The 21,369-nt window shown below is 41.5% G+C and overlaps 2 protein-coding genes and 1 long non-coding RNA gene across 3 annotated transcripts; all 3 read left to right on the top strand.

The window, feature by feature from the left end:
• The first annotated feature begins 881 nt into the window (after window positions 1-881).
• Window positions 882-2,901, top strand: LOC112264041. The gene is made up of 3 exons (XR_002955590.2): window positions 882-1,089; window positions 1,235-1,354; window positions 2,159-2,901. It is a non-coding gene; the product is annotated as an uncharacterized LOC112264041 (long non-coding RNA).
• A 3,520-nt stretch (window positions 2,902-6,421) lies between these two features.
• LOC112264040 (adhesion G-protein coupled receptor G5) lies at window positions 6,422-13,971 on the top strand. The gene is made up of 14 exons (XM_024440646.2): window positions 6,422-6,624; window positions 7,103-7,171; window positions 8,559-8,795; window positions 8,960-9,134; window positions 9,221-9,371; window positions 10,612-10,734; window positions 10,898-11,017; window positions 11,606-11,645; window positions 11,798-11,931; window positions 12,033-12,151; window positions 12,368-12,636; window positions 12,757-12,862; window positions 13,063-13,352; window positions 13,582-13,971. The coding sequence occupies exons 2-14, from the start codon at window positions 7,108-7,110 to the stop codon at window positions 13,725-13,727; spliced, it is 1,974 nt and encodes a 657-aa protein (XP_024296414.1). The 5' UTR covers window positions 6,422-6,624; window positions 7,103-7,107; the 3' UTR covers window positions 13,728-13,971.
• A 1,991-nt stretch (window positions 13,972-15,962) lies between these two features.
• Window positions 15,963-21,322, top strand: LOC112263566 (adhesion G protein-coupled receptor G3). Its single transcript, XM_024439979.1, has 12 exons — window positions 15,963-16,109; window positions 16,619-16,682; window positions 17,068-17,158; window positions 17,343-17,477; window positions 17,749-17,877; window positions 18,047-18,101; window positions 18,307-18,398; window positions 18,959-19,077; window positions 19,325-19,605; window positions 19,712-19,811; window positions 19,916-20,196; window positions 20,303-21,322. Exons 1-12 carry the CDS (start codon window positions 16,049-16,051, stop codon window positions 20,410-20,412), a joined length of 1,518 nt encoding a protein of 505 aa, XP_024295747.1. The 5' UTR covers window positions 15,963-16,048; the 3' UTR covers window positions 20,413-21,322.
• The last annotated feature ends 47 nt before the right edge of the window (window positions 21,323-21,369 follow it).

Genomic DNA, 21,369 nt, shown 5'->3' with positions numbered 1-21,369 from the left:
GACAAACTCAAAGAATATGGCTGCCTAAATATGGTTCCCAATCAGAGACAACGATAAACACCTGCCTCTGATTGAGAACCACTCCAGACAGCCATAGACCTTGCTAGATAGCCCCACTAGCTACAATCCCAATACATACACACCAAAACCCCAAGACAAAACACACCACAATACAAAAACCCCATGCCACACCCTGGCCTGACCCAATACATGAAGAAAAACCCAAAATACTTAGACCGGGGCGTGACAATGAACAAGTACCACGCTGCGCTTTGGTCCTCACCTTCTTCCACCGACGACCGTTACAGCTTGGCCCAAAATTCACCCAACTTATCGTGGGAAGCCTGTGGAAGGCTACCCGAAACGTTTGACCCAAGTTAAACAATTTAAAGGCAATGCTACCAAATACTAATTGAGTGTATGTAAACTTCTGACCCACTGGCAATGTGAAATAATATCTGAAATAAATCATTCTCTCTACTATTATTCAGACATGTCACATTCTTAAAATAAAGTGGTGATCCTGACTGACCTAAGACAGGGAACTTTTACTAGGATTAAATGTCACGAATAGTTTAAATGTATTTGTCTAAGGTGTATGTAAACTTTGACTTCAACTGTTTATAATTTCAATGAAAATATTAATATAATATTTGAGGTATGACATTTGGGGCGGGGGGATGATTTGAGATGGGGATGACATCATGATAGAGTTCAGTTTCACAGAAATAGTGAACTCTGTGCCTGATCGGGGCTGCAGGTATCCTAGTGGTTAGAGAGTGGTTAGATCAAATTCCCGAGCTGACAGGGTAAAAATCTGTTGTTGTGCCCCTGAACAAGGCAGTTAACCCACTGTTCCCCAGTAGGCTAGGCTGTCATTGTAAATAATAATTTGTTCTTAACTGACTTGCCTAGTTAAATAAAGGTTAAATCATATATTTTTTATCATCCCTTTTACCTAGGTAACATCAGACAGTGACCATGTGGCCAACACTACCGTCAAGGTCCACCTACCCAAAAGAGCTCCTGATAGCCAAAGAGAACGATACCATCATCTTCTGCATGATTACCTCACCTGAAAAATATGGGGTAGGTGTGTGTGTGTATGTGTGTGTGTGTGCGTGCGTGTGTTTGTGTATGTGCATGGTGCATGCATGCATGTGTGTGCCTGTGTGGGTTTTTAGTACCATGCTTAATTATTTCAGTTTAGCAGTATTTTGAAATGTTCCTCTAGCCATCGGGACTTCTTGATGGCCAAGTAGAAGGTCTGGCTGTGAGCATGAAGACAGTGTTAGGTCTGCAGGACAAGATCAACTTCTTCATGCCTCTACAGCGCCCCACATTGGAAAGTCAGGTGAGTGCAATATCAACTCTCAGCTACCTACACCAGTTCTATGACTGTGATAGTGGCAAGAATATAAACTTAGATGACTCATTTCTGTTGTTGTTCATAGGCTGACAAACAACCATCTTGTCAATGCTTTAATTTTTCAACCAATTGTAAGTGCCCATATGAAATGTTATAATACTCATTATAATACTGTTATGAAACTTTTTATACCTTTAAGGTATCAATTCATGTGATGTCACATGGCTGTGTTTCCTCTGTACAAATGAATGTTTAGAGTTCTACCAGGATGACTGCACCACAAAGTGGAAGAGAGACGAGGGCCGTGTGGTGTGCTCATGTGATCACCTCATATTTTGCTGTGCTGATGGTAGACAACTTTACAACTACCACAGTCCTTCCTTTGTTTCCTTATCACAGCATAAGCACTTCTTAAATGGAAGAGAATAAAAATAAAAGTCTGTGAAGTATACCCATCTACTAAGATACACTGTAGCATTAGTTGTATTTTCCTGCGTTTAGGTGTCTCCATCTCTGAAAGCGATCAGCAGATCCTAAGCTACATCACTCTGATTGGCTGCAGTCTGTCTCTGTTCTTCCTGGTGGTCACAATCTTTCTGTGCGCCACTCAAATATATGTCACACTCTGGGCGTCATGGTCAGCTCACAGGAACCCCTGGTTTGTCATAAGTTTGACGTCATCAGAAAGTTACACCAAGATGTACATGAACTGGAGGGAGCAGATTAAATTACATTTTTAAAGCAACGGACCTTGTTTTCACCATACTCTCTCTCTATTCCTTTGTTCAGAGGTATATGCACAGACATCTCCCTGAAGGTGCATATCAACCTGTCTGTGGCCCTGATCCTCCTCAACCTACACTTCCTGCCCAGCCAGCAGGTAGCAGCATTATCCTCCTCTGGGCCATGTATCTATGTTGCTGTCCTTCTTGCATTACTCTCTACTGGCCACCTTCACATGGACAGCAAGCGAAGGCTTCCACCTTTACCTGTTGCTGGTCCGTGTCTTCAACATCAATGTCAGGAGATACCTGTTCAAACTGAGCCTGGTAGAATGGTGTGAGATTGCACTTTACAACCTGAAACTGGCTGTATGACTGTAAACAGTAAGCAATAATAACGGTAGCGAACGAGATGGCTGTCGTTTTATGATCCCGTAACCAATTGTGCTATTGTGAATGTTTTTTCACATTATTTGTAAGTTATTTTGTACATAATGTTTCTGCCACCATGTCTTATGACCGAAAATAACTTCTAGATATCAGGAAAACGATTACTCACCCCGTACTGGAGGAATAGTTTTTCTTCAACGAGTCAGGCGGGAAGGATTTACTGCAGACGCCCGACAAGGCCCTTATCCTCGTAATTCACAGGAGAAAGAGACGGTGGTATCGTGGATGAAGATCCGGGTGCCTTGTTAGGATCTGTCGCCGAAAGGGTAATCTACCTTTTCCTTTCGGTCCTAGTAGCCAATGTACAATAAATCCATAATAAAATAGACGAACTACGATCACGTACAGTGGGGCAAAAAAGTATTTAGTCAGCCACCAATTGTGCAAGTTCTCCCACTTAAAAAGATGAGAGAGGCCTGTAATTTTCATCATAGGTACGCTTCAACTATGACAGACAAAATGAGAAAAAAATGAGAAATGAGAAATCACATTGTAGGATTTTTAATGAATTTATTTGCAAATTATGGTGGAAAATAAGTATTTGGTCAATAACAAAAGTTTATCTCAATACTTTGTTATATACCCTTTGTTGGCAATGACAGAGGTCAAACGTTTTCTGTAAGTCTTCACAAGGTTTTCACACACTGTTGCTGGTATTTTGGCCCATTCCTCCATGCATATCTCCTCTATAGCAGTGATGTTTTGGGGCTGTTGCTGGGCAACACGACTTTCAACTCCCTCCAAAGCTTTTCTATGGGGTTGAGATCTGGAGACTGGCTAGGCCACTCCAGGACCTTGAAATGCTTCTTACGAAGCCACTCCTTCGTTGCCCGGGCGGTGTGTTTGGGATCATTGTCATGCTGAAAGACTCAGCCACGTTTCATCTTTAATGCCCTTGCTGATGGAAGGAGGTTTTCACTCAAAATCTCACGATACATGGCCCCATTCATTCTTTCCTTTACACGGATCAGTCGCCCTGGTCCCTTTGCAGAAAAACAGCCCCAAAGCATGATGTTTACACCCCCATGCTTCACAGTAGGTATGGTGTTCTTTGGATGCAACTCTGCATTCTTTGTCCTCCAAACACGACGAGTTGAGTTTTTACCAAAAAGTTATATTTTGGTTTCATCTGACCATATGACATTCTCCCAATCTTCTTCTGGATCATCCAAATGCTCTCGAGCAAACTTCAGACGGGCCTGGACATGTACTGGCTTAAGCAGGGGGACACGTCTGGCACTGCAGGATTTGAGTCCCTGCTCTCTGCAGGTCATTCACTAGGTCCCCCCATGTGGTTCTGGGATTTTTGCTCACCGTTCTTGTGATCATTTTGACCCCACGGGGTGAGATCTTGCGTGGAGCCCCAGATCGAGGGAGATTATCAGTGGTCTTGTATGTCTTCCATTTCCTAATAATTGCACCCATAGTTGATTTCTTCAAACCAAGCTGCTTACCTATTGCAGATTAAGTCTTCACAGCCTGGTGCAGGTCTACAATTTTGTTTCTGGTGTCCATTGACAGCTCTTTGGTCTTGGCCATAGTGGAGTTTGGAGTGTGACTGTTTGAGGTTGTGGACAGGTGTCTTTTATACTGATAACAAGTTCAAACAGGTGCCATTAATACAGGTAACGAGTGGAGGACAGAGGAGCCTCTTAAAGAAGAAGTTACAGGTCTGTGAGAGCCAGAAATCTTGCTTGTTTGTAGGTGACCAAATACTTATTTTCCACCATAATTTGCAAATAAATTCATTAAAAATCCTACAATGTGATTTTCTGGATTTTCTTTTCTCATTTTGTCTGTCATTGTTGAAGTGTACCTATGATGAAAATTACAGGCCTCTCTCATATTTGTAAGTGGGAGAACTTGCACAATTGGTGGCTGACTAAATACTTTTTTGCCCCACTGTATACCCTACCAATGGGACATTAAAAACTGTAATATCTTATGTTTCACTGAGTCGTGGCTGAACGACGACATGAATAACATACAGCAGGCGGGTTTTAAGCTTCTCCAGCAGGATAGAACGTGATCGTAGACGAACTACGATCACGTATACCCTACCAATGGGACATTAAAAACTGTAATATCTTATGTTTCACAGAGTCGTGGATGAACAACGACATGCATAACATACAGCTGGCGGGTTTTAGCTTCTTCAGCAGGATAGAACAGCAGCCTCTGGTAAGACAATGGGTAGCGGTCTATGTATTTTTGAGCTGTATACGGCCATAAGCAAACAGGAAAACGCTCATCCAGAGGCGGCGCTCCTAGTGGCCCGGGGACTTTAATGCAGGGAAACTCAAATACCTAATTTACCTCATTTCTATCAGCATGTTAAATGTGCAACCAGAGGGGGAAAAAATCTAGACCACCTTTACTCCACACACAGAGACGCATACAAAGCTCTCTCCTGCCCTCCATTTTGAAAATCTGACCATAATTCTATCCTCCTGATTCCTGCTTACAAACAAAAACTAAAGCAGGAAGCACCAGTGACTCGGTCAACGTGGAAGTGGTCAGATGAAGCAGGTGATGTGGTGTACAGGACTGTTTTGCTAGCACAGACTGGAATATGTTCCGGGATTCTTCTGATGGCATTGAGGAGTACACCACATCAGTGAGCTAAAGGGTAGAGCTGCTGCTTTCAAGGAGCGGGACACTAACCCGGATGCTTATAAGAAATCACACTATGCCCTCTGGAGTGCCAAGTCCAGGTCCAAAAGGCTTCTTAACAGCTTCTATCCCCAAGCCTTAAAACTCCTGAACAGCTAATCAAAGGGCTACCCAGACCCCTCTTTTACTCTGCTGCTTCTCTCTGTTTATAATCTATGCATGGTCACTTTAATTCTACCTACATGTACAGACACAGACTGAAGCAATGGGGAAAACGCTGGTAGGCTTGACAAACAAAACAAACTGGCAACAGACAGAGAACTAAGGTAGTAGGGATAATGGGGAAGATGGGCGACACCTGGAGGGGGGTGGAGACAAACACAAAGACAGGTGAAACAGATCAGATCATATTACCTCATTACCAACATTGTTGGTTAAGGGCTTGTAAGTAAGCATTTCACTGTAAGGACTACAACTGTTGTATTCAACGCATGTGACAAATACAATTTGATTTGATACAAACAACCAAATAGTACAAACAAATAGTACAAACAGCATCAAAAAAGGTTCATACCCTGCTTTCCATGAACCACTTTTTCACGTTTTGTGTGAACTCACCAACACTTGCAACACATTTTAAACCTTCTGGAAGTTGTTTGTAATGCTTTTACAGCTTTTACAGAAAATTACAACTTTGAATAAGTATTGACATTTGGAATATATTGTGTGGGTTGTGAGAGGTCGACTGAATACTGTAATGAAGTTCTGTTTCGAAGAGTAAAATGTGTCATCTTCTTTTGTACATTTTATTCATCTTCCTCTGGTTTTGTGTGTTCAAATGGAAGACTGAGGACAGCCAACCTGGTAGTGACACTCACTGTACCAATACCTGATCTGCCTGAGAACAAAAGTCTGTTGTCAACCAATCCAGCACTGTTGTTATCAATGTTAATTTCAAACTTTATTGAGATTTTGTTATTTTGAGAATACTTGCCCTAAACTGTGGACCTTCGAAAGTGTCTACAAACCACCCACTTGTTTTGTACCAATACAATAGCATGTCATTGTTTAGTTATGGAATAAAGGAAGGTGTTATCAGAACTGTTTTCGTGTGTGGTTTGTTCAATTATAAACAGGATCTGATGTAATGCTGTGAGATCCTATCCCTCACTAGTTGATACACCTACAACAGAAAATGAATATGTTGACGAAAGCTGAACTATAGCCCATTCATTGATGCTCGGCTCGAGCAAGCTGAAGTTCGGACTAGATTTGCATAAAACAAATGCAATGCCACCAGGTTCCTCTAAAGGTAACATAAACGTACATTTTGCAGTCACAAAATGATATATGACTATGAACAATCATGACATAAGCTAACATTAGAAGAGAAGGGATTTTACTGTGTTCTCTCTACAAAGCACACAGTGGTTTGACGGACCATTTTCTCACCCCAAAAGAACATCAAATGTGAGTGAAATCAACTCCTAGCATGTATGTAAGTGTATGTGTTCGTGTGTGAGGAATATGATTCAATCCTATCTTGTCATTGTAAAGTTCAGCTGTTGAGTTGTTTTTTTTTTGTTCCAGAAAAGTACTTTCATTTAACTTGATAATGTTGTGTCATTATCTTACCTGAGTGATGGCAAAATGATATGCCTGGTAATAAGCAGACATCACTGTGTTGATAATCAGAAAGCATGGCCAGGTTTTGTTAGTGCTGACGCATTTTTTAAAACAAACAGAATGTGTCAGGGATATGTTGTGGTATTAAGTAGTGTTAGCCTCGGTGTCAAGATGAAATGTCATTCTCGGGCTGTATTGTGTACTTTACTGAGTGTGATGTTGAATGAGTGGCGAGGGCTATGACAGTATGTTGAAAACAAGGATTACTTTGTAATGTATGTTTTTGTCATTCATATTTTGTACTGTTCTACCCTTAAAACAGCAACAATGTTTCCTCTGCATCTACTCCTGCTGATATCTGGAACACTGGCTATGAATTGCTCAAATTCAGGTACTAACACACTAATGATCTCAAACTGTGTTTCATTTTAATGCACTGTGGGACCAAATCAGTGGAGGCTGCTGAGGGGAGGACGGCTCATAATAATGGGTGGAACAGAGCTAATGGAATGGAACCCATGTGTTTGATGTATTTGCTACCATTCCACCTATGCCGCTCCAGCCATTACCACGATCCCGTCATCCCCAATTAAGGTGCCACCAACCTCATGTGGACCAAATATTGTATAAAGTATTGATAGGGAGGACTTAAGTACACTTGATTTGTGTTAATATTGATCACTGACAACGATGAGACAGCCTATAGGAAGGAGGTCAGAGAACTGGCAGTGTGGTGCCAGGACAACAACCTCTCCCTCAATGTGAGGAAGATAAAGGAGCTGATCATGGACTACAGGAAAAGGTGGGCCGAACAGGCTCCCATTTAACATCAAAGGGTTGTATAGTGGAGCGGGTCTAGAGTTTCAAGTTCCTTGGTGTCCACATCACCAATGAACTATCATGGTCCAAACACACCAAGACAGTCGTGAAGAGGGCACGACAAAACCTATTCCCCCTCAGGAGACTGAAAAGATTTGGCATGGGTCCCCAGATCCTCTAAATGTTATACAGCTGCACCATTGAGAGCATCCTGACCCGTTGCATCACCGCCTGATATGGCAACTGCTCGGCATCTAACCGTAAGTCACTACAGAGAGCACTGCGTACGGCCCAGTACATCACTGGGGCCAAGCTTCCAGTCATCCAGGACCTATATAATATGTGTCAGAGGAAAGCCCATAAAATTGTCAGAAACTCCAGTCACCCAGGTCACAGAGTGTTTTCTCTGCTACCGCACGGCAAGCAGTACCGGAGCGCCAAGTCTAGGACCAAAAGGCTCCTTAACAGCTTCTACCCCCAAGCCATACGACTGCTGAACAATTAATCTAATGGACCCCCCTCTCCATTTGTTTTGTACACTGCTGCAACTCCCTGTTAATTATCTATGCATAGTCACTTCACCCCTACCTACATGCACAAATTACCTCTAACCTGTACCCCCGTACACTGACTCGGTACCGGTACCCCCTGTATATAGCCTCGTTATTGTTATTTTATTATTTTTTACTTTAGTTTATTTGGTAAATATTTTCTTATCTCTTTTTGAACTGCACTGTTGGTTAAGAAAGCATTTCAAGGTAAGGTCCACACTTGTTGTATTCGGCGCATGTGTCAAATAAATTTTGATTTGATTTGATATTGGAACAATTGGCAACTGTTGTAATAATTAGGCAACAAGTTGTAAATAAACCCATTCATGGTTGTTGTAACTCCTCATTTGAATTATGGGATATCAACCAAATAATAATAACTTAATGCATGCTATTTCATATCCATAGACAATACCTTTTATTTCAACACCACAACTGGGGTGATTTCAATGGCAATGAAGATTCTACAAGAGAATATCACCATCGACGATAAAGCTGAGGATACTCTGAAATGCTATTGGGCGTCCAGGGAAAGCTATGTTGATTGCACCTCGATGAATGTGACCTCAATGAACCTAACTGACTGTCGGACGGTGCAGATTTCTTTTGTCAGTCACTCAATCAGCAAGTTCATCTTCAACATATGTGAGCAAATCAACTTATTTTCTTTGTATATATATTCACAATATAGAAATTCTGGATGAAATGTGAAACTGTGGCGGTGATTCCTCTGTAATGTCATAGGTTTGATATAACCCCTCCTAAACTGTAATGTTAGTACAAAAGGCTCTTTTTTTGTTGTCCCTCAGCTTCGTCCACGTGTGAAGTCACCAATTGTACAGAGACAGCAATCAATGCCCTTTTGAGAGAGATACAAGACCATCCCGGTGGAGGTCCAAAGAAACTTAGAAAGATCTTGAACATACGAAGTATGTGTGCAGACCTGTTTAATAACAATCGGACCATGGGCATGATGTTTATTGAGTAAGTAACCAGCCCACCTATTTCCATTTACTTCAGACAGAGACGTAACTTTGACAACCTGCCCTGTATCTGTGCTGTACTCGCAGCATTGAACGGGGCCTCATACACAGCATCATGAACATCTCATTCACTGGAGAGTCTGTGCACTACAACCTCAGGGATCTGGCTCTGACTGTGTTCAACCTGGCCAACCTAACCAGTGCCGATGACAAGATGGTGCACATAAAAGCTCCAGAGGTAGGGCTGCTTTTATCTGGGGTTTTGTGTTTGGGCATCTTGTTTCAGATTGAGGTCAGAGAGGTACCCAACCTGTAGAGCACGTGTAAACGCCAAATGTATACACTACCGTTCAAAAGTTTGGGGTCACTTAGAAATGTCCTTATTTTTGGAAGAAAAGCAAATATGGTGTCCATTAAAATAACATTAAGTTGATCAGAAATACAATGTAGACATTGTTAATGTTGTAAATGACTATTGTAGCTGGAAACGGATGATTTTAATGGAATATCTACATAGGCGTACAGAGGCCCATTATCAGCAACCATCACTCCTGTGTTCCAATGGCACGTTGTGTTAGCTAAGTTTATCATTTTAAAAGGCAAATTGACCATTAGAAAACCCTTTTGCAATTATGTTAGAACAGCTAAAATGAAGCTGCCAGTTGAGGACTTGTGAGGCGTCTGTTTCTCAAACTAGACACTCTAATGTACCTGTCCTCTTGCTCAGTTGTGCACCGGGGCCTTCCACTCCTCTTTCTATTCTGGTTAGAGCCAGTTTGCGCTGTTCTGTGAAGGGAGTAGTACACAGCGTTGTACGAGATCTTCAGTTTCTTGGCAGTTTCTCGCATGGAATAGCCTTCTTTTCTCAGAACAAGAATAGACTGACGTGTTTCAGAAGAAAGGTCTTTGTTTCTGGCCATTTTGAGCCTGTAATCGAACCCACAAATGCTGATGCTTCAGATACTCAACTAGTCTAAAGAAGGCCAGTTTTATTGATTCTTTAATCAGAACAACAGTTTTCTGCTGTGCTAACATAATTGCGAAAAGGGTTTTCTAATGATCAATTATCCTTTTAAAATGATAAACTTGGATTAGCTAGCACAACGTGCCATTGGAACACAGGAATGATGGTTGCTGATAATGGGCCCCGGTACGCCTATGTAGATATTCCATTAAAAATAATAAATTTCCAGCTACAATAGTCGCTGGTAATGATTTACAACATTAGCAATGTCTGTACTGTATTTATGATCAATTTGATGTTAATTTAATGGACAAAAACTGTGCTTTTTTTTCCAAAAACAAGGACATTTCTAAGTGATCCCAAACTTTTGAACGGTAGTGTATGTCCTGAGTAAATATGTTGTCTGTGTATATTTTATGTACATATTGTAATACTCTGACTGCAGAAGGGTCCTTCTAATGAGAATGAGTATAGTATTCAGCTTGGTACTTATTTTCTCGCTGAAATCATTTAGCTCTTCCCTGAGAACAACTCTTACATTTCGGAAATATGGATCCCTATTGATGCACTCCAGAACATCCCAGAGGGAAAGAGGAAAGTGGGCGTGGTCACCTATAAATCATCCAATGAGTTCTTGGTAGGACTTCTCATATTGTGCCTCTATTCTATAATTCAATTCAATCGTTCTTTCAATTCAATCAATTTAAATAAATTAAACATTTTGTGATTTGATGGACGAGGCTTTCATGAAATCAGAACCCTCATAATCCTTCATGTCATTATCACCCTCTTCTATCCAGTTTAAAGAGGAACTCGTGAGAACCAGGGTCATGCGGATAGAGATGGAGGGCGGCAGACGACTTCAGAACTTGACCACTCCACTGAAGATGAAGTTCAAATTGCTTGACCCTATAATACCGGTAAATTGTCATCATACAATTTAGGATGTTTCTGTACAAATCAACATTTTTGGTTGTTTTGGCTCTGTACTCCAGGACTATGAGTACAGAGCCAATTACTATGAGGTTAAAGTGCAGACTGCCAGCTTTAATTTTAGGGTATCCATATCGGGTGAACTGTTTAGAAATTACAGCCCTTTTTGTACATAGTCTCTCCATTTTAGGGGACCAAAGGTATTGGGACTAAGTCATTTATATGTGTATTAAAGTAGTCAAAAGTTTAGTATTTGGTCCCATATTCCTAGCACGCAATGATTACATAAAGCTTGTGAATCTACAAACTTGTTGGATGCAATTCTTGTTTGTTTTGATATTCGTACGTCTGTAACTTTCTCACTCGTCATTATTATTATTTATCAACCGATATGGATGAAAATACCCTCAAATGAAAGCGGACAGTCTGCACTTTAACCTCATTGTCATCAAATATGGAGTACAGAGCCAAAGCATCTACAAAAATGTGTCACTGATCCCAATACTTTTGTTTCTCACTGTAGTTCACAGCTGATTCTATTATTGCATTACCGTATCAGTGGTTTTTCTCTACAGGTGAATTACAGCCTGTCTTGTCAATATTTCAATGAATATGGTGGGTATATTTCTGTTCCAGTTCGTAACAGTGTTTGCATACAACTACAGTCCTTTGCATACCACAGTCCTTTGCATAACATTTTGTTATTGTCTCATATGGCAATAGAAGCTGTACACCTACTGACCGCATTTGTGAATGACTAAAAACAGGTACTCTCTTCCACACTGGGAACATAAGCCTCCCAGACACTGTCTTTTGGAAGACGGATGGATGCGTTACTAAGATCAACGGCAGCGTGGTGGAGTGCCTCTGTAACCACGCTACGCCGTTTGCCGTGCTGCTGGTGATCCATTTATATTCAATCCATTGACCTATCTACGTCATTCTATCATAAATGTCATCTGGTATTCGTCGTCATGCCTTATACGTTCTTATCCCCTCCAGATCTCTGACCTATCTGTTGGCGGTGTGCACTGGCAGGTCTTGTCTTACATCAGCTATATTGGCTGTGGCTTGTCTGCCTTCTTCACCGCCGTATCCTTCCTCACCTACATCATTACCACGTATGTGACCCCCACCTCACCAAAATGTTGCGTGCCCACTTTTCCCTTTGTTCTCCATTTTGGAATTGGATCACTTCCGCTGTATATTGTATCCCGTGCCTATTTCAGCATGGCCCGTGTAGTTATCCCCGCGTCTGTATAGATGTCTGCACCCGTACTAGTCATCTATCCACCCTGTTTTATCAGCTGTCTGATACTGTTGTGCCCTTACTTTAGAAACTCCAGGGGGGACAATGCCAACAGCATCCACGTGTCACTGAGCGGGGCTTTGTTCCTGCTCAACACCTCTTTCCTGCTCAACGAGTGGGGGGCCAGCCTGGACATCAGGGGCGTGTGTATCTTCATTGCGGCGGCCATTCACTACAGCCTCCTCAGCTGTTTCACCTGGATGGCCATTGAAGCTGTCCACCTGTATCTCCTCCTGGTCAAGGTGTTCAACACTTACTACCGACACTATATGGCCAAGCTGTCTGTAATTGGCTGGGGTAAGTGAATCAGTTATAAACATGCTCATTCAGGTGAGAGATACAGTGGAACAAGACATTGCATACATGGAACCGGGGTCAGATATGTGAATACACTCATCCTGTGTGTGCACTGTTCAGGGGTCCCTGGTATCATTGTGGGAGTTTCATTGGCAGTCAAGGATATCAAACCATTATATGGACCTACAAAAATGACTATGGTAGACACTAACCAGACGAATACAATGTGAGTAAATGTTATCTTTCTCTTTATGATTGTTCACTTTATATCAATACAATTTCAGGGGTGGCCCAATGTACCGTGTAGTTATGCTCCTAATGTGGAGATCAATAGGTGAACGTTAAGGACAAGGTGATTATGTGTTTGGTAAAGACCAGGTGCAGTTTGTCCAATATAATCTCTGTTTAATCACTGTGTCACTGCAGCTGCTGGATCATGGACATCCCCTTCTTCTACTGTATGAACGTGGCCTACTTCACCCTCATCTTTGTCTTTAACTCTGGAATTCTGTTAACGGTGACCACACGGATCTGCCAGCTACAGTGCTATAGCAGTAAGGGCAAGCCTGGGAAGGCAAGCCTGGCCTGGAAGGACATCTGCACCGTCCTGGGTCTGACCTGCCTGCTGGGCATCACCTGGGGCCTGGCCTTCCTCAGCTACGGCTATGTCAACCTTCCCATCCTCTACCTGTTCAGCATTTTCAACTCCCTTCAAGGTGACCCAGGGAACATCACGAAAGACAGGGACAGAAAGAGATAGGAAAGCTGATGTTTAGGGTGTGGAAGGGAAGAGAGTGGAGATCAAATAAGGTTATGTACAAAGGGAGAGGAGTGACAGGTAGAGAAACTTGGCCCCATGATCTTGAATAGTTTGAAAGCACCTATTATTTAGCACCTATGTGGGTGGAGTCTGGGTGATGATCTGTCTGTGTTTCTCTCTCTAAGGATTCTTTATATTCCTATGGATCTGTGGCACTGCCAGGAAAGACAGGGAGCAGGCGGCGAAAAACAAGATCACATCAGCAGCTCTACACACCTCTACAGCCAAACCCAAGGAGGAGATGTATCCTGGCAACAACCCCGACCAGTAAACAATGTCTGTCCACAATGGAGATCACTCATATCTACTTAGATGGCAAGGGGAGTTTTTGCTTTGTGTCTAATGGCATGTGCATTGTCTCTTTCTTTCTCTTTCACAAATATCATTCCCCTTGCCATCTAAGAGGTAGTCACCTCATACAAGTACTTGGGAGTATGGCTAGACGGTACACTGTCCTTCTCTCAGCACATATCAAAGCTGCAGGCTAAAGTTAAATCTAGACTTGGTTTCACCTATCGTAATCGCTCCTCTTTCACCCCAGCTGCCAAACTAACCCTGATTCAGATGACCATCCTACCCATGCTAGATTAGAGAGACATAATTTATAGATCAGCAGGTGAGGGTGCTCTCTCAAGCGGCTAGATGTTCTTTACCATTCGGCCATCAGATTTGCCACCGATGTTCCTTATAGGACACATCACTGCACTCTATACTCCTCTGTAAACTGGTCATCTCTGTATACCTGTCTCAAGACCCACTGGTTGATGCTTATTTATAAAACCCTCTTAGGCCTCACTCCCTCCTATTTGAGATATCTACTGCAGCCCCCATCCTCCACATACAACAGCCGTTCTGCCAGTCACATTCTGTTAAAGGTCTTAAAGGTCCCCAAAGGACAAACATCCCTGGGTCTTTTCAGTTCGCTGCAGCTGGCGACTGGATCGAGCTGCAACAAACACTCAAACTGGACAGTTTTATCTCAATCTCTTCATTCAAAGACTCAATCATGGACACTCTTACTGACAGTTGTGGCTGCTTTGCGTGATGTCTTGTTGTCTCTACCTTCTTCCCCTTTGTACTGTTGTCTATGCCCAATAATGTTTGTACCATGTTTTGTGCTGCTACCATGTTGTGTTGCTACCATGCTGTGTTGTCATGTGTTGCCACCTTGCTATGTTGTTGTCTTAGGTCTCTCTTTATGTAGTGTTGTGTTGTCTCTCATGTCGTGATGTGTGTTTTGTCCTATATTTATATTTATTCACTTCTTAAAATCCCAGGCCCCCGTCTGCGCAGGAGGCCTTTTGCCTTTTGGTAGGCCGTCATTGTAAATAAGAATGTATCCTTAACTGACTTGACTAGTTAAATCAATTTTAAAAAATAAATAAAGTTGTGTTGATGTATTTTCTTCTTTCTCATTCCAATGTATTTATTGGGAAAGTGCTTTGAGAGAATGATTTCATTGAAGTGTATGTTGTTTATGATTATCAACCTTCATTAATATGCGATCTCAAGTTGCTGAACTGACTGTTGCATAATTAGCCAGTGACAAACCAAAGGATTTAGTTTCCTGCATACCATGAGGTTTCTCTATGATTGCTCTGGTAAAGCAGAATGAAATCTCAACTGTACTGATAATAAGGCACACACATTTAAAATAAATGATACTGTCAATATTCTGTTTCAAATGAGTTACTGTAATGTTTTACAAGAAGAAAGTCCATGTACCATCAAAGTGAGTTTTTGCGATCTTGTTGACATAGTGCAAGAAAACGTAAACTGTGACTTAGGTTTTTCTGAATTTTAGGATAAAGCCCACATAATACATGTTGAGACAAAGCATTCTTATGTGATAGACCTTTTCACACAGCCTCGTCCTTATTAGTTTGCTTTTCCACAGTCTAACCAACTATGATTAGTGTGTTGCAATCTGGTCATGTTTTTTACATTTGAAATAATATCACTTCTGCAGAAAGTGTCTTACTGTGAGCAGTAGGTTCTCAAATACACTCACATTTGACCATTTCCTTATGTTTGGGAAACAGAGACATCCTCTTTTCTAGTAACTTTCTGGCGAATGGCAGAATGAGTCTTAGAGATGTTGTAACGATGAAATCCGTATCAGAGAAATGCCACCATCTAGCATTTGTTTCTGATTCTAACTGAAATTCTTTTAATATATTAATTTACCTAACATTAACCCCTCAAACACCCCCAAAAAAAAAAAAAAAAAAATAGACTCCAAAGGAAATATGCTTTTAAGCTTTATTGTGTTATTATTGATGATTTTTCTTAAATTGTATGTTGTATGTTAACAAATTGAATCAAGCACTAATAAAAGTGCTGTATTCATTACATGCTGTGTTTACAATAGCCTTCTTGTATTCATCCTGTTTTGAAATGACACAGCCTACTTTATACTCTATGTCGAATTTGAATAAGAAATCAACTTCCTGCATGTCTAAATATGTCCAACCCCCTCTCTATTAGTGGGGATGATATGAAATCAGGAAACAGCAACACACAAGCAAAGATCAACAAAGAAGACAGACCATTAACCCATCGGCGGTCACAGACTGAAAAAGGGAGAGCGTGATGAAGATCTGTGATTTAATTCTCATATTTATATGCATCCCTGCAACCCTGAGTACCAATGGTAAGCTCCTGTTCTGTTTCTATGTGTTGATCAAGTGTTAAAATGGATGGCATGTGTGGATGAATATAGGTCAAGGTTATGTAAACATGTTTGGACATTCATGGACATCAGTGAAAATGAGTTGACCAGTTAAATATTAATGTGCATTACTTATATCTGGGGTGGACAACCCTGGCCTGGAGAGCTGTCATATTCAAATAAGATACCCAATCAAGGTCTGTTAAATATACATGATTAGTTCAACCAGGTGTGTCTCAACTGAGCTGAAAAAAAGCTTGCACTCATTGGGGCTATCGAGGACCAGGGTTTGCCACCCCTGATTGATGTGGTCCCCACTGAGTTTTTGTCACCCACAATGGCTTTAGTGCTAGAGTGCCTACAGTAGTTTTTCATCTGGTTGTTTTGATGTGGTTGTCTTGAAATTAAGCATTGGTACCTTGTATGTATTTTAGTCGTTTTCAGAGTGATACATGCACCATAATGGCTAACCTTATCGATAACGTTTCCAGACCATCTTCCAAACTGTAAAGATGCTCTTGAAGATTGCCTTCACCAAGAAGTGCCATGGACCAGGTACTCCAATAAAAGCCCTGCACCTATCATCCCCCATTGTAAGGGGATTTTAACATGCCATGGATATTACAAAGAAAGTCAGTACCTGTTTATCATTTTAGCTACACAGTTAAACATCTAGCTAGTCCATATGGGAATGTCCATTAGGGTAACATTTTTGTTATTTAGAGCTCTCATCCAGAGCAACTTACACTAGTGAGTGCATACAGATTTGTATTTTTATATACTGGTGGTCCCCTGTGGGAAACAAACACACAACCCTGGCGTTACAAGCACCATGCTCTACCAACTGAGCCACACGGGATTTGATAGCCATGTATTAGATTGATTAAGTTGAATATAAGAAAGGGGTCAAATCGTGTAAGATGATTTGGGTTTTTGGTAGGTGTTATGAGGATAGAATTACAAGATGCATTCAAAAGGGCAGACTGCACATCCCAAACTTCTACAGATGGTCTGTCAACGCATCCAATCAGGTGAGATCATGAATTCATTGCTGTTGATCTCACAACCTTCTGGTTCAGTCATATATACTGGGGTGCAGCAACAAAGACTTCAGATACAGCCTTATCTCTTTACTGTTGCATATTGCAATTTTTGCTATTTCCGATGGGTGTGTTGCACTCAAAATGTAAATGTCCGTTAATAATTCCACCATAGGCAGAAGCGGGCACGGATTCTGGACACAGAGTGCACTTCCCTGCACATGCCCTCCAGAGAAGCAAGAGGAACGACTCTCATACCAATGACTATGTGCACATTACTATGGCTGTACTCAACAGCTCTCTATTCAAGGTTGGTAACTGACTCATAGGCCATTCTTAGTTTTAGCTGAAACCAACCAATGGTAACGGACAAAATCGTATCACTGCTACCATATCAGGTATGCAATTTATCACTACAGTAAAACAATGAATATATGATTTAGTATCGTGGATTCGTTAAATACAGATGTTTCCCTTGAGGAAGGATTTTATGAAAGTAAAAGGCACATTTGACCTCTCTGAATGACATTTGCTCCTCTGTTACTGCTTTCTGTTGCACTTTCCTCCAATGTCGCCAACAGCTCGGTCTAGGTCGAGGCTATGGATCAGGGGAGGTCCTAAGGCAGTCTGTGCTGGCTGTGAGGGTGGGGGACCACGGTGTGAGTGACCTTGACCAGCCTGTCCGAATCGCCTTCAGAAACACAAATGTGGTGGGTGAATGGACAAACTGTGGAATGGAGGCTACTTGAACTTTAGACACTAATTGGACGAATAAGACTGTGACTGTGCATCTCTAAAACAAATATTAATCTAGTCTATACTTCAATGAAGTAACCATACATTTTACACACTGTGTGTTTTACATTGCCTTTGTTTCAGATGGAGAGAGGGACTTGTGTTTTCTGGAAGGACTCAGAAAATAATAATGGGGAAGGTAGGGTTATGGCTTGACTCATCTTTTAGTGGTTGAAACACTGCTGTGGACTACCATGTTAATATGTTATTTTTTGTGTGTGTGTGTGTGTGTGTGTGTGTGTGTGTGTGTGTGTGTGTGTGTGTGTGTGTGTGTGTGTGTGTGTGTGTGTGTGTGTGTGTGTGTGTGTGTGTGGTTGTGACATTTGTGGCTTTTCTGTCTGCAGGGGATTGGAGCTCAGAGGGTTGTAACACCACCCTCATTCACGGAGAGTTTGTGTGCAGCTGCAACCATCTCAGCTTCTTTGCTGTGCTTGTGGTAAATACGTGCTACAGTTGTTTAAATAGATGATTACTTTAATTATTTGAATGACTCTATACAAAGCATAGCTGTGTAAGACATGCAAAGACTGATATAGAAGTCTTCAAAACACTCACTTTAAAGGGATACTTCACCCAAATTACAAAATGTCATAATGATTTCCTTACTCTATAAGCAGTCCTTCGACAAGGTATGACTGCAGTCCATGCTTTGATTGGTTAACCTGGCCATGTTTCCAAATGCTAATGTTTTAGCATTTTTGGCATAAATCCAATGCAAGACAATGATACAGATATTATCATATTTTGCACTTCATGTCCAAATCATCTATAAGTAAGTTAATTGTGCTGTGCAATCAATAGTAGATATTTTAGGATAATTTGGACATGAAGTGGGAAAAATGATAATAGGTACCATTGACTTGCATTGGATTTGTACCACCAATGCCAAAACGTTAATTTGGGTGTACTATCACTTTAATAATGACATAATTTCTGTATGGTCAGTCCTAGCTGGTAACATACTCTTGATTCCTTGTGCTATTTTCCCACTGACAGAACTCAAAGTTGTCGGTAGACCCTGTGAATGCCGCAAACCTAGGCTACATCTCCTACATTGGTTCATCATTCTCTGTGGTTTTCACAACAGTAAGCCTTGTCATGTACACATGTCTTAGGTAAGCATTCTCTCTTCCTTAAAAATAAAGTAGTTAAACCATCCACCATGCAGCTACACAATAGTAGATATTCATAAACGTATGTGTCAAAAATATCAAGCAATAAAATTCAAAGTAGAGGGAAGCAAGAGAACTCACTTTAGCCCTTTTAATATGTCCACAGACTGATCAAAGAAATAGAGCATAAATGGTATACATTATATGAACATCTCTGTGGGCCTGAGCCTCTTGTTTTCTGTCCCCATAGGAAGAGGAGTTCTGAACAGTCAATAGGTATTCATGTGCATCTGACAGGAGCGCTCCTGTTTCTGCACCTCTCCTACCTCTTGAGCGAGTGGTGGGTGTGGCGTGAGGCTGATGGGGTTGAGGGACGTGTCTGTCTGGCCTTTGGGTTGATGCTGCACTGGGCTCTCCTGTCTACCTTCACCTGGTTGGCCATTGAAGGATTCCATCTCTACATGCTGTTAGTCCGCGTCTTCAACGTCTATGTCAAGAAATACCTGCTCAAACTGAGCCTGGTTGGATGGGGTGAGATCACAAGTTCCACTCATAAGTCTTTTTTTCTTTTTCTTTGACAGTTGAGTGATATTCTGCACCATACAATGTATAGTCTAAAAGCAGTCTTTGATTCCAGGCATACCCACAGTGACTGTGGTGGCCTGTGGTTTCTCAGGAGTCTACGGAAGACATAGCTTCTACATGAAGGGGGCCAATAATGGCTCATCAACAGACATGTGAGGTTCAATTCACGGTATTTTGTGACAGAAAGTTAATATTGAAATAAATATATAGCCATGAAAACAAACAAAGGTTCAAATGGACTCCTGTCTAACTGCAGATGTTGGATAAGCAGTGCTACAGACAGCCCTGGAGTGGTGGTCAGCTACGTCACAGTGAGTGGATACCTGGGCCTGGTCTTCCTCTTCAACACAGCCATGCTAGGTGTGGTGGTGGTGAAACTTTGGGGGCAGAGAGGGAAGGGTAGAATGTGGAAGGACTGGGCCACGCTCCTGGGGCTCAGCTGTGTGCTAGGAGTACCATGGGGGCTGGCGTTCTGCACCTACGGCCCCCTTTCTCTCCCTGGACTGTACCTCTTCAGTATATTCAACTGCTTCCAGGGTCAGTATCCTATCACACACAACCTCTCTAAGGAAAGATATATGATTGACTGCTTTAAATATGAGTGATCGCTGAGTGATTTGTGACTTTTCAATCCCTCCTACAGGTGTCTTCTTGTTCCTGTGGTTTCTTGCCCTTTTACATAAGGGCCGCCCAGAGCGCTCCTCTGTGAAAGACTCTTCCAGTCAAAAGATGATGGAGACAAACCTCAACTGATACCTGCAACACATTCCAGCATACCTTTAGTAGTGTTTGCAGACCAAGTCCCATTTTACCCATGCATACAATGAGTTTAAACCAGATGTGAAAGTCTAATTAATTTCTTCCCGGTACAGACATCTTATACCGAGAAATAAAATGTATGGGCCTATTCATAGCATTACATATATAATCCCTTCAATTCAATAGCATCTCTCTGGGCCTAGTCCTAAAGATTTGACATGTAACTTTTAAAATGTATGACCTTTTATTATGGCATAAACACAACCAGTCATAATATTTTCATCTGATTGTCAAACAAGGGCTCCTTTACTAGGCTACTTGCGCACGTTCACTCACTCGCAATATATTTCCAGCCTCCAAACAGTGGTGAATGGAAAGAGACAGCTATTACACAAAACACCAAAAAGTGTCATGACATTTGGCATTTGGCATTAGGCCAGAATGTATGCGTCCACTGTTGTCTGCGTGTATCTCGGTGTCGGACACTCATCTCTGCCTTGGCATAATTTCAGTGTTTCTTTTCGTCGAAACACATTACATTTTGGAGCATATGCCTACCACCTGTTTTCATGTCCATTTGCAAAATGCTCCTGACTCTGACATGCGGTAATGATAAAACATAGTATAATAGGCCACAGTTTTTTAAAACATTTTGATTTAAATGATTGTGATAGGCTCATATTTTACCCCCACCATTTATTTTGTGGACGCCAGACCGTACCACTTTACTTTCACCCCTGGTGTAAACATGACATTTATGATGACACATAAAGTGTGACACATGGAGCAAATAGCCATTAGCACACAGCCTATCTACTGGATAAAATGGTGTTGTGGTGTTAATCAGATAACTGAATAATTGAATGTTTTCTTATTGTTTCATTAAAATAATTTACCAACACTATCTAACCTATGATTCAGCCTTTTCCCCAATGGTTTAATGATACATAG

This window comes from Oncorhynchus tshawytscha, linkage group LG12, assembly GCF_018296145.1.
Source record: "Oncorhynchus tshawytscha isolate Ot180627B linkage group LG12, Otsh_v2.0, whole genome shotgun sequence".
Classification (NCBI taxonomy): Eukaryota; Metazoa; Chordata; class Actinopteri; order Salmoniformes; family Salmonidae; genus Oncorhynchus; species Oncorhynchus tshawytscha.
This window is presented reverse-complemented; position numbering and strand designations above follow the sequence as displayed.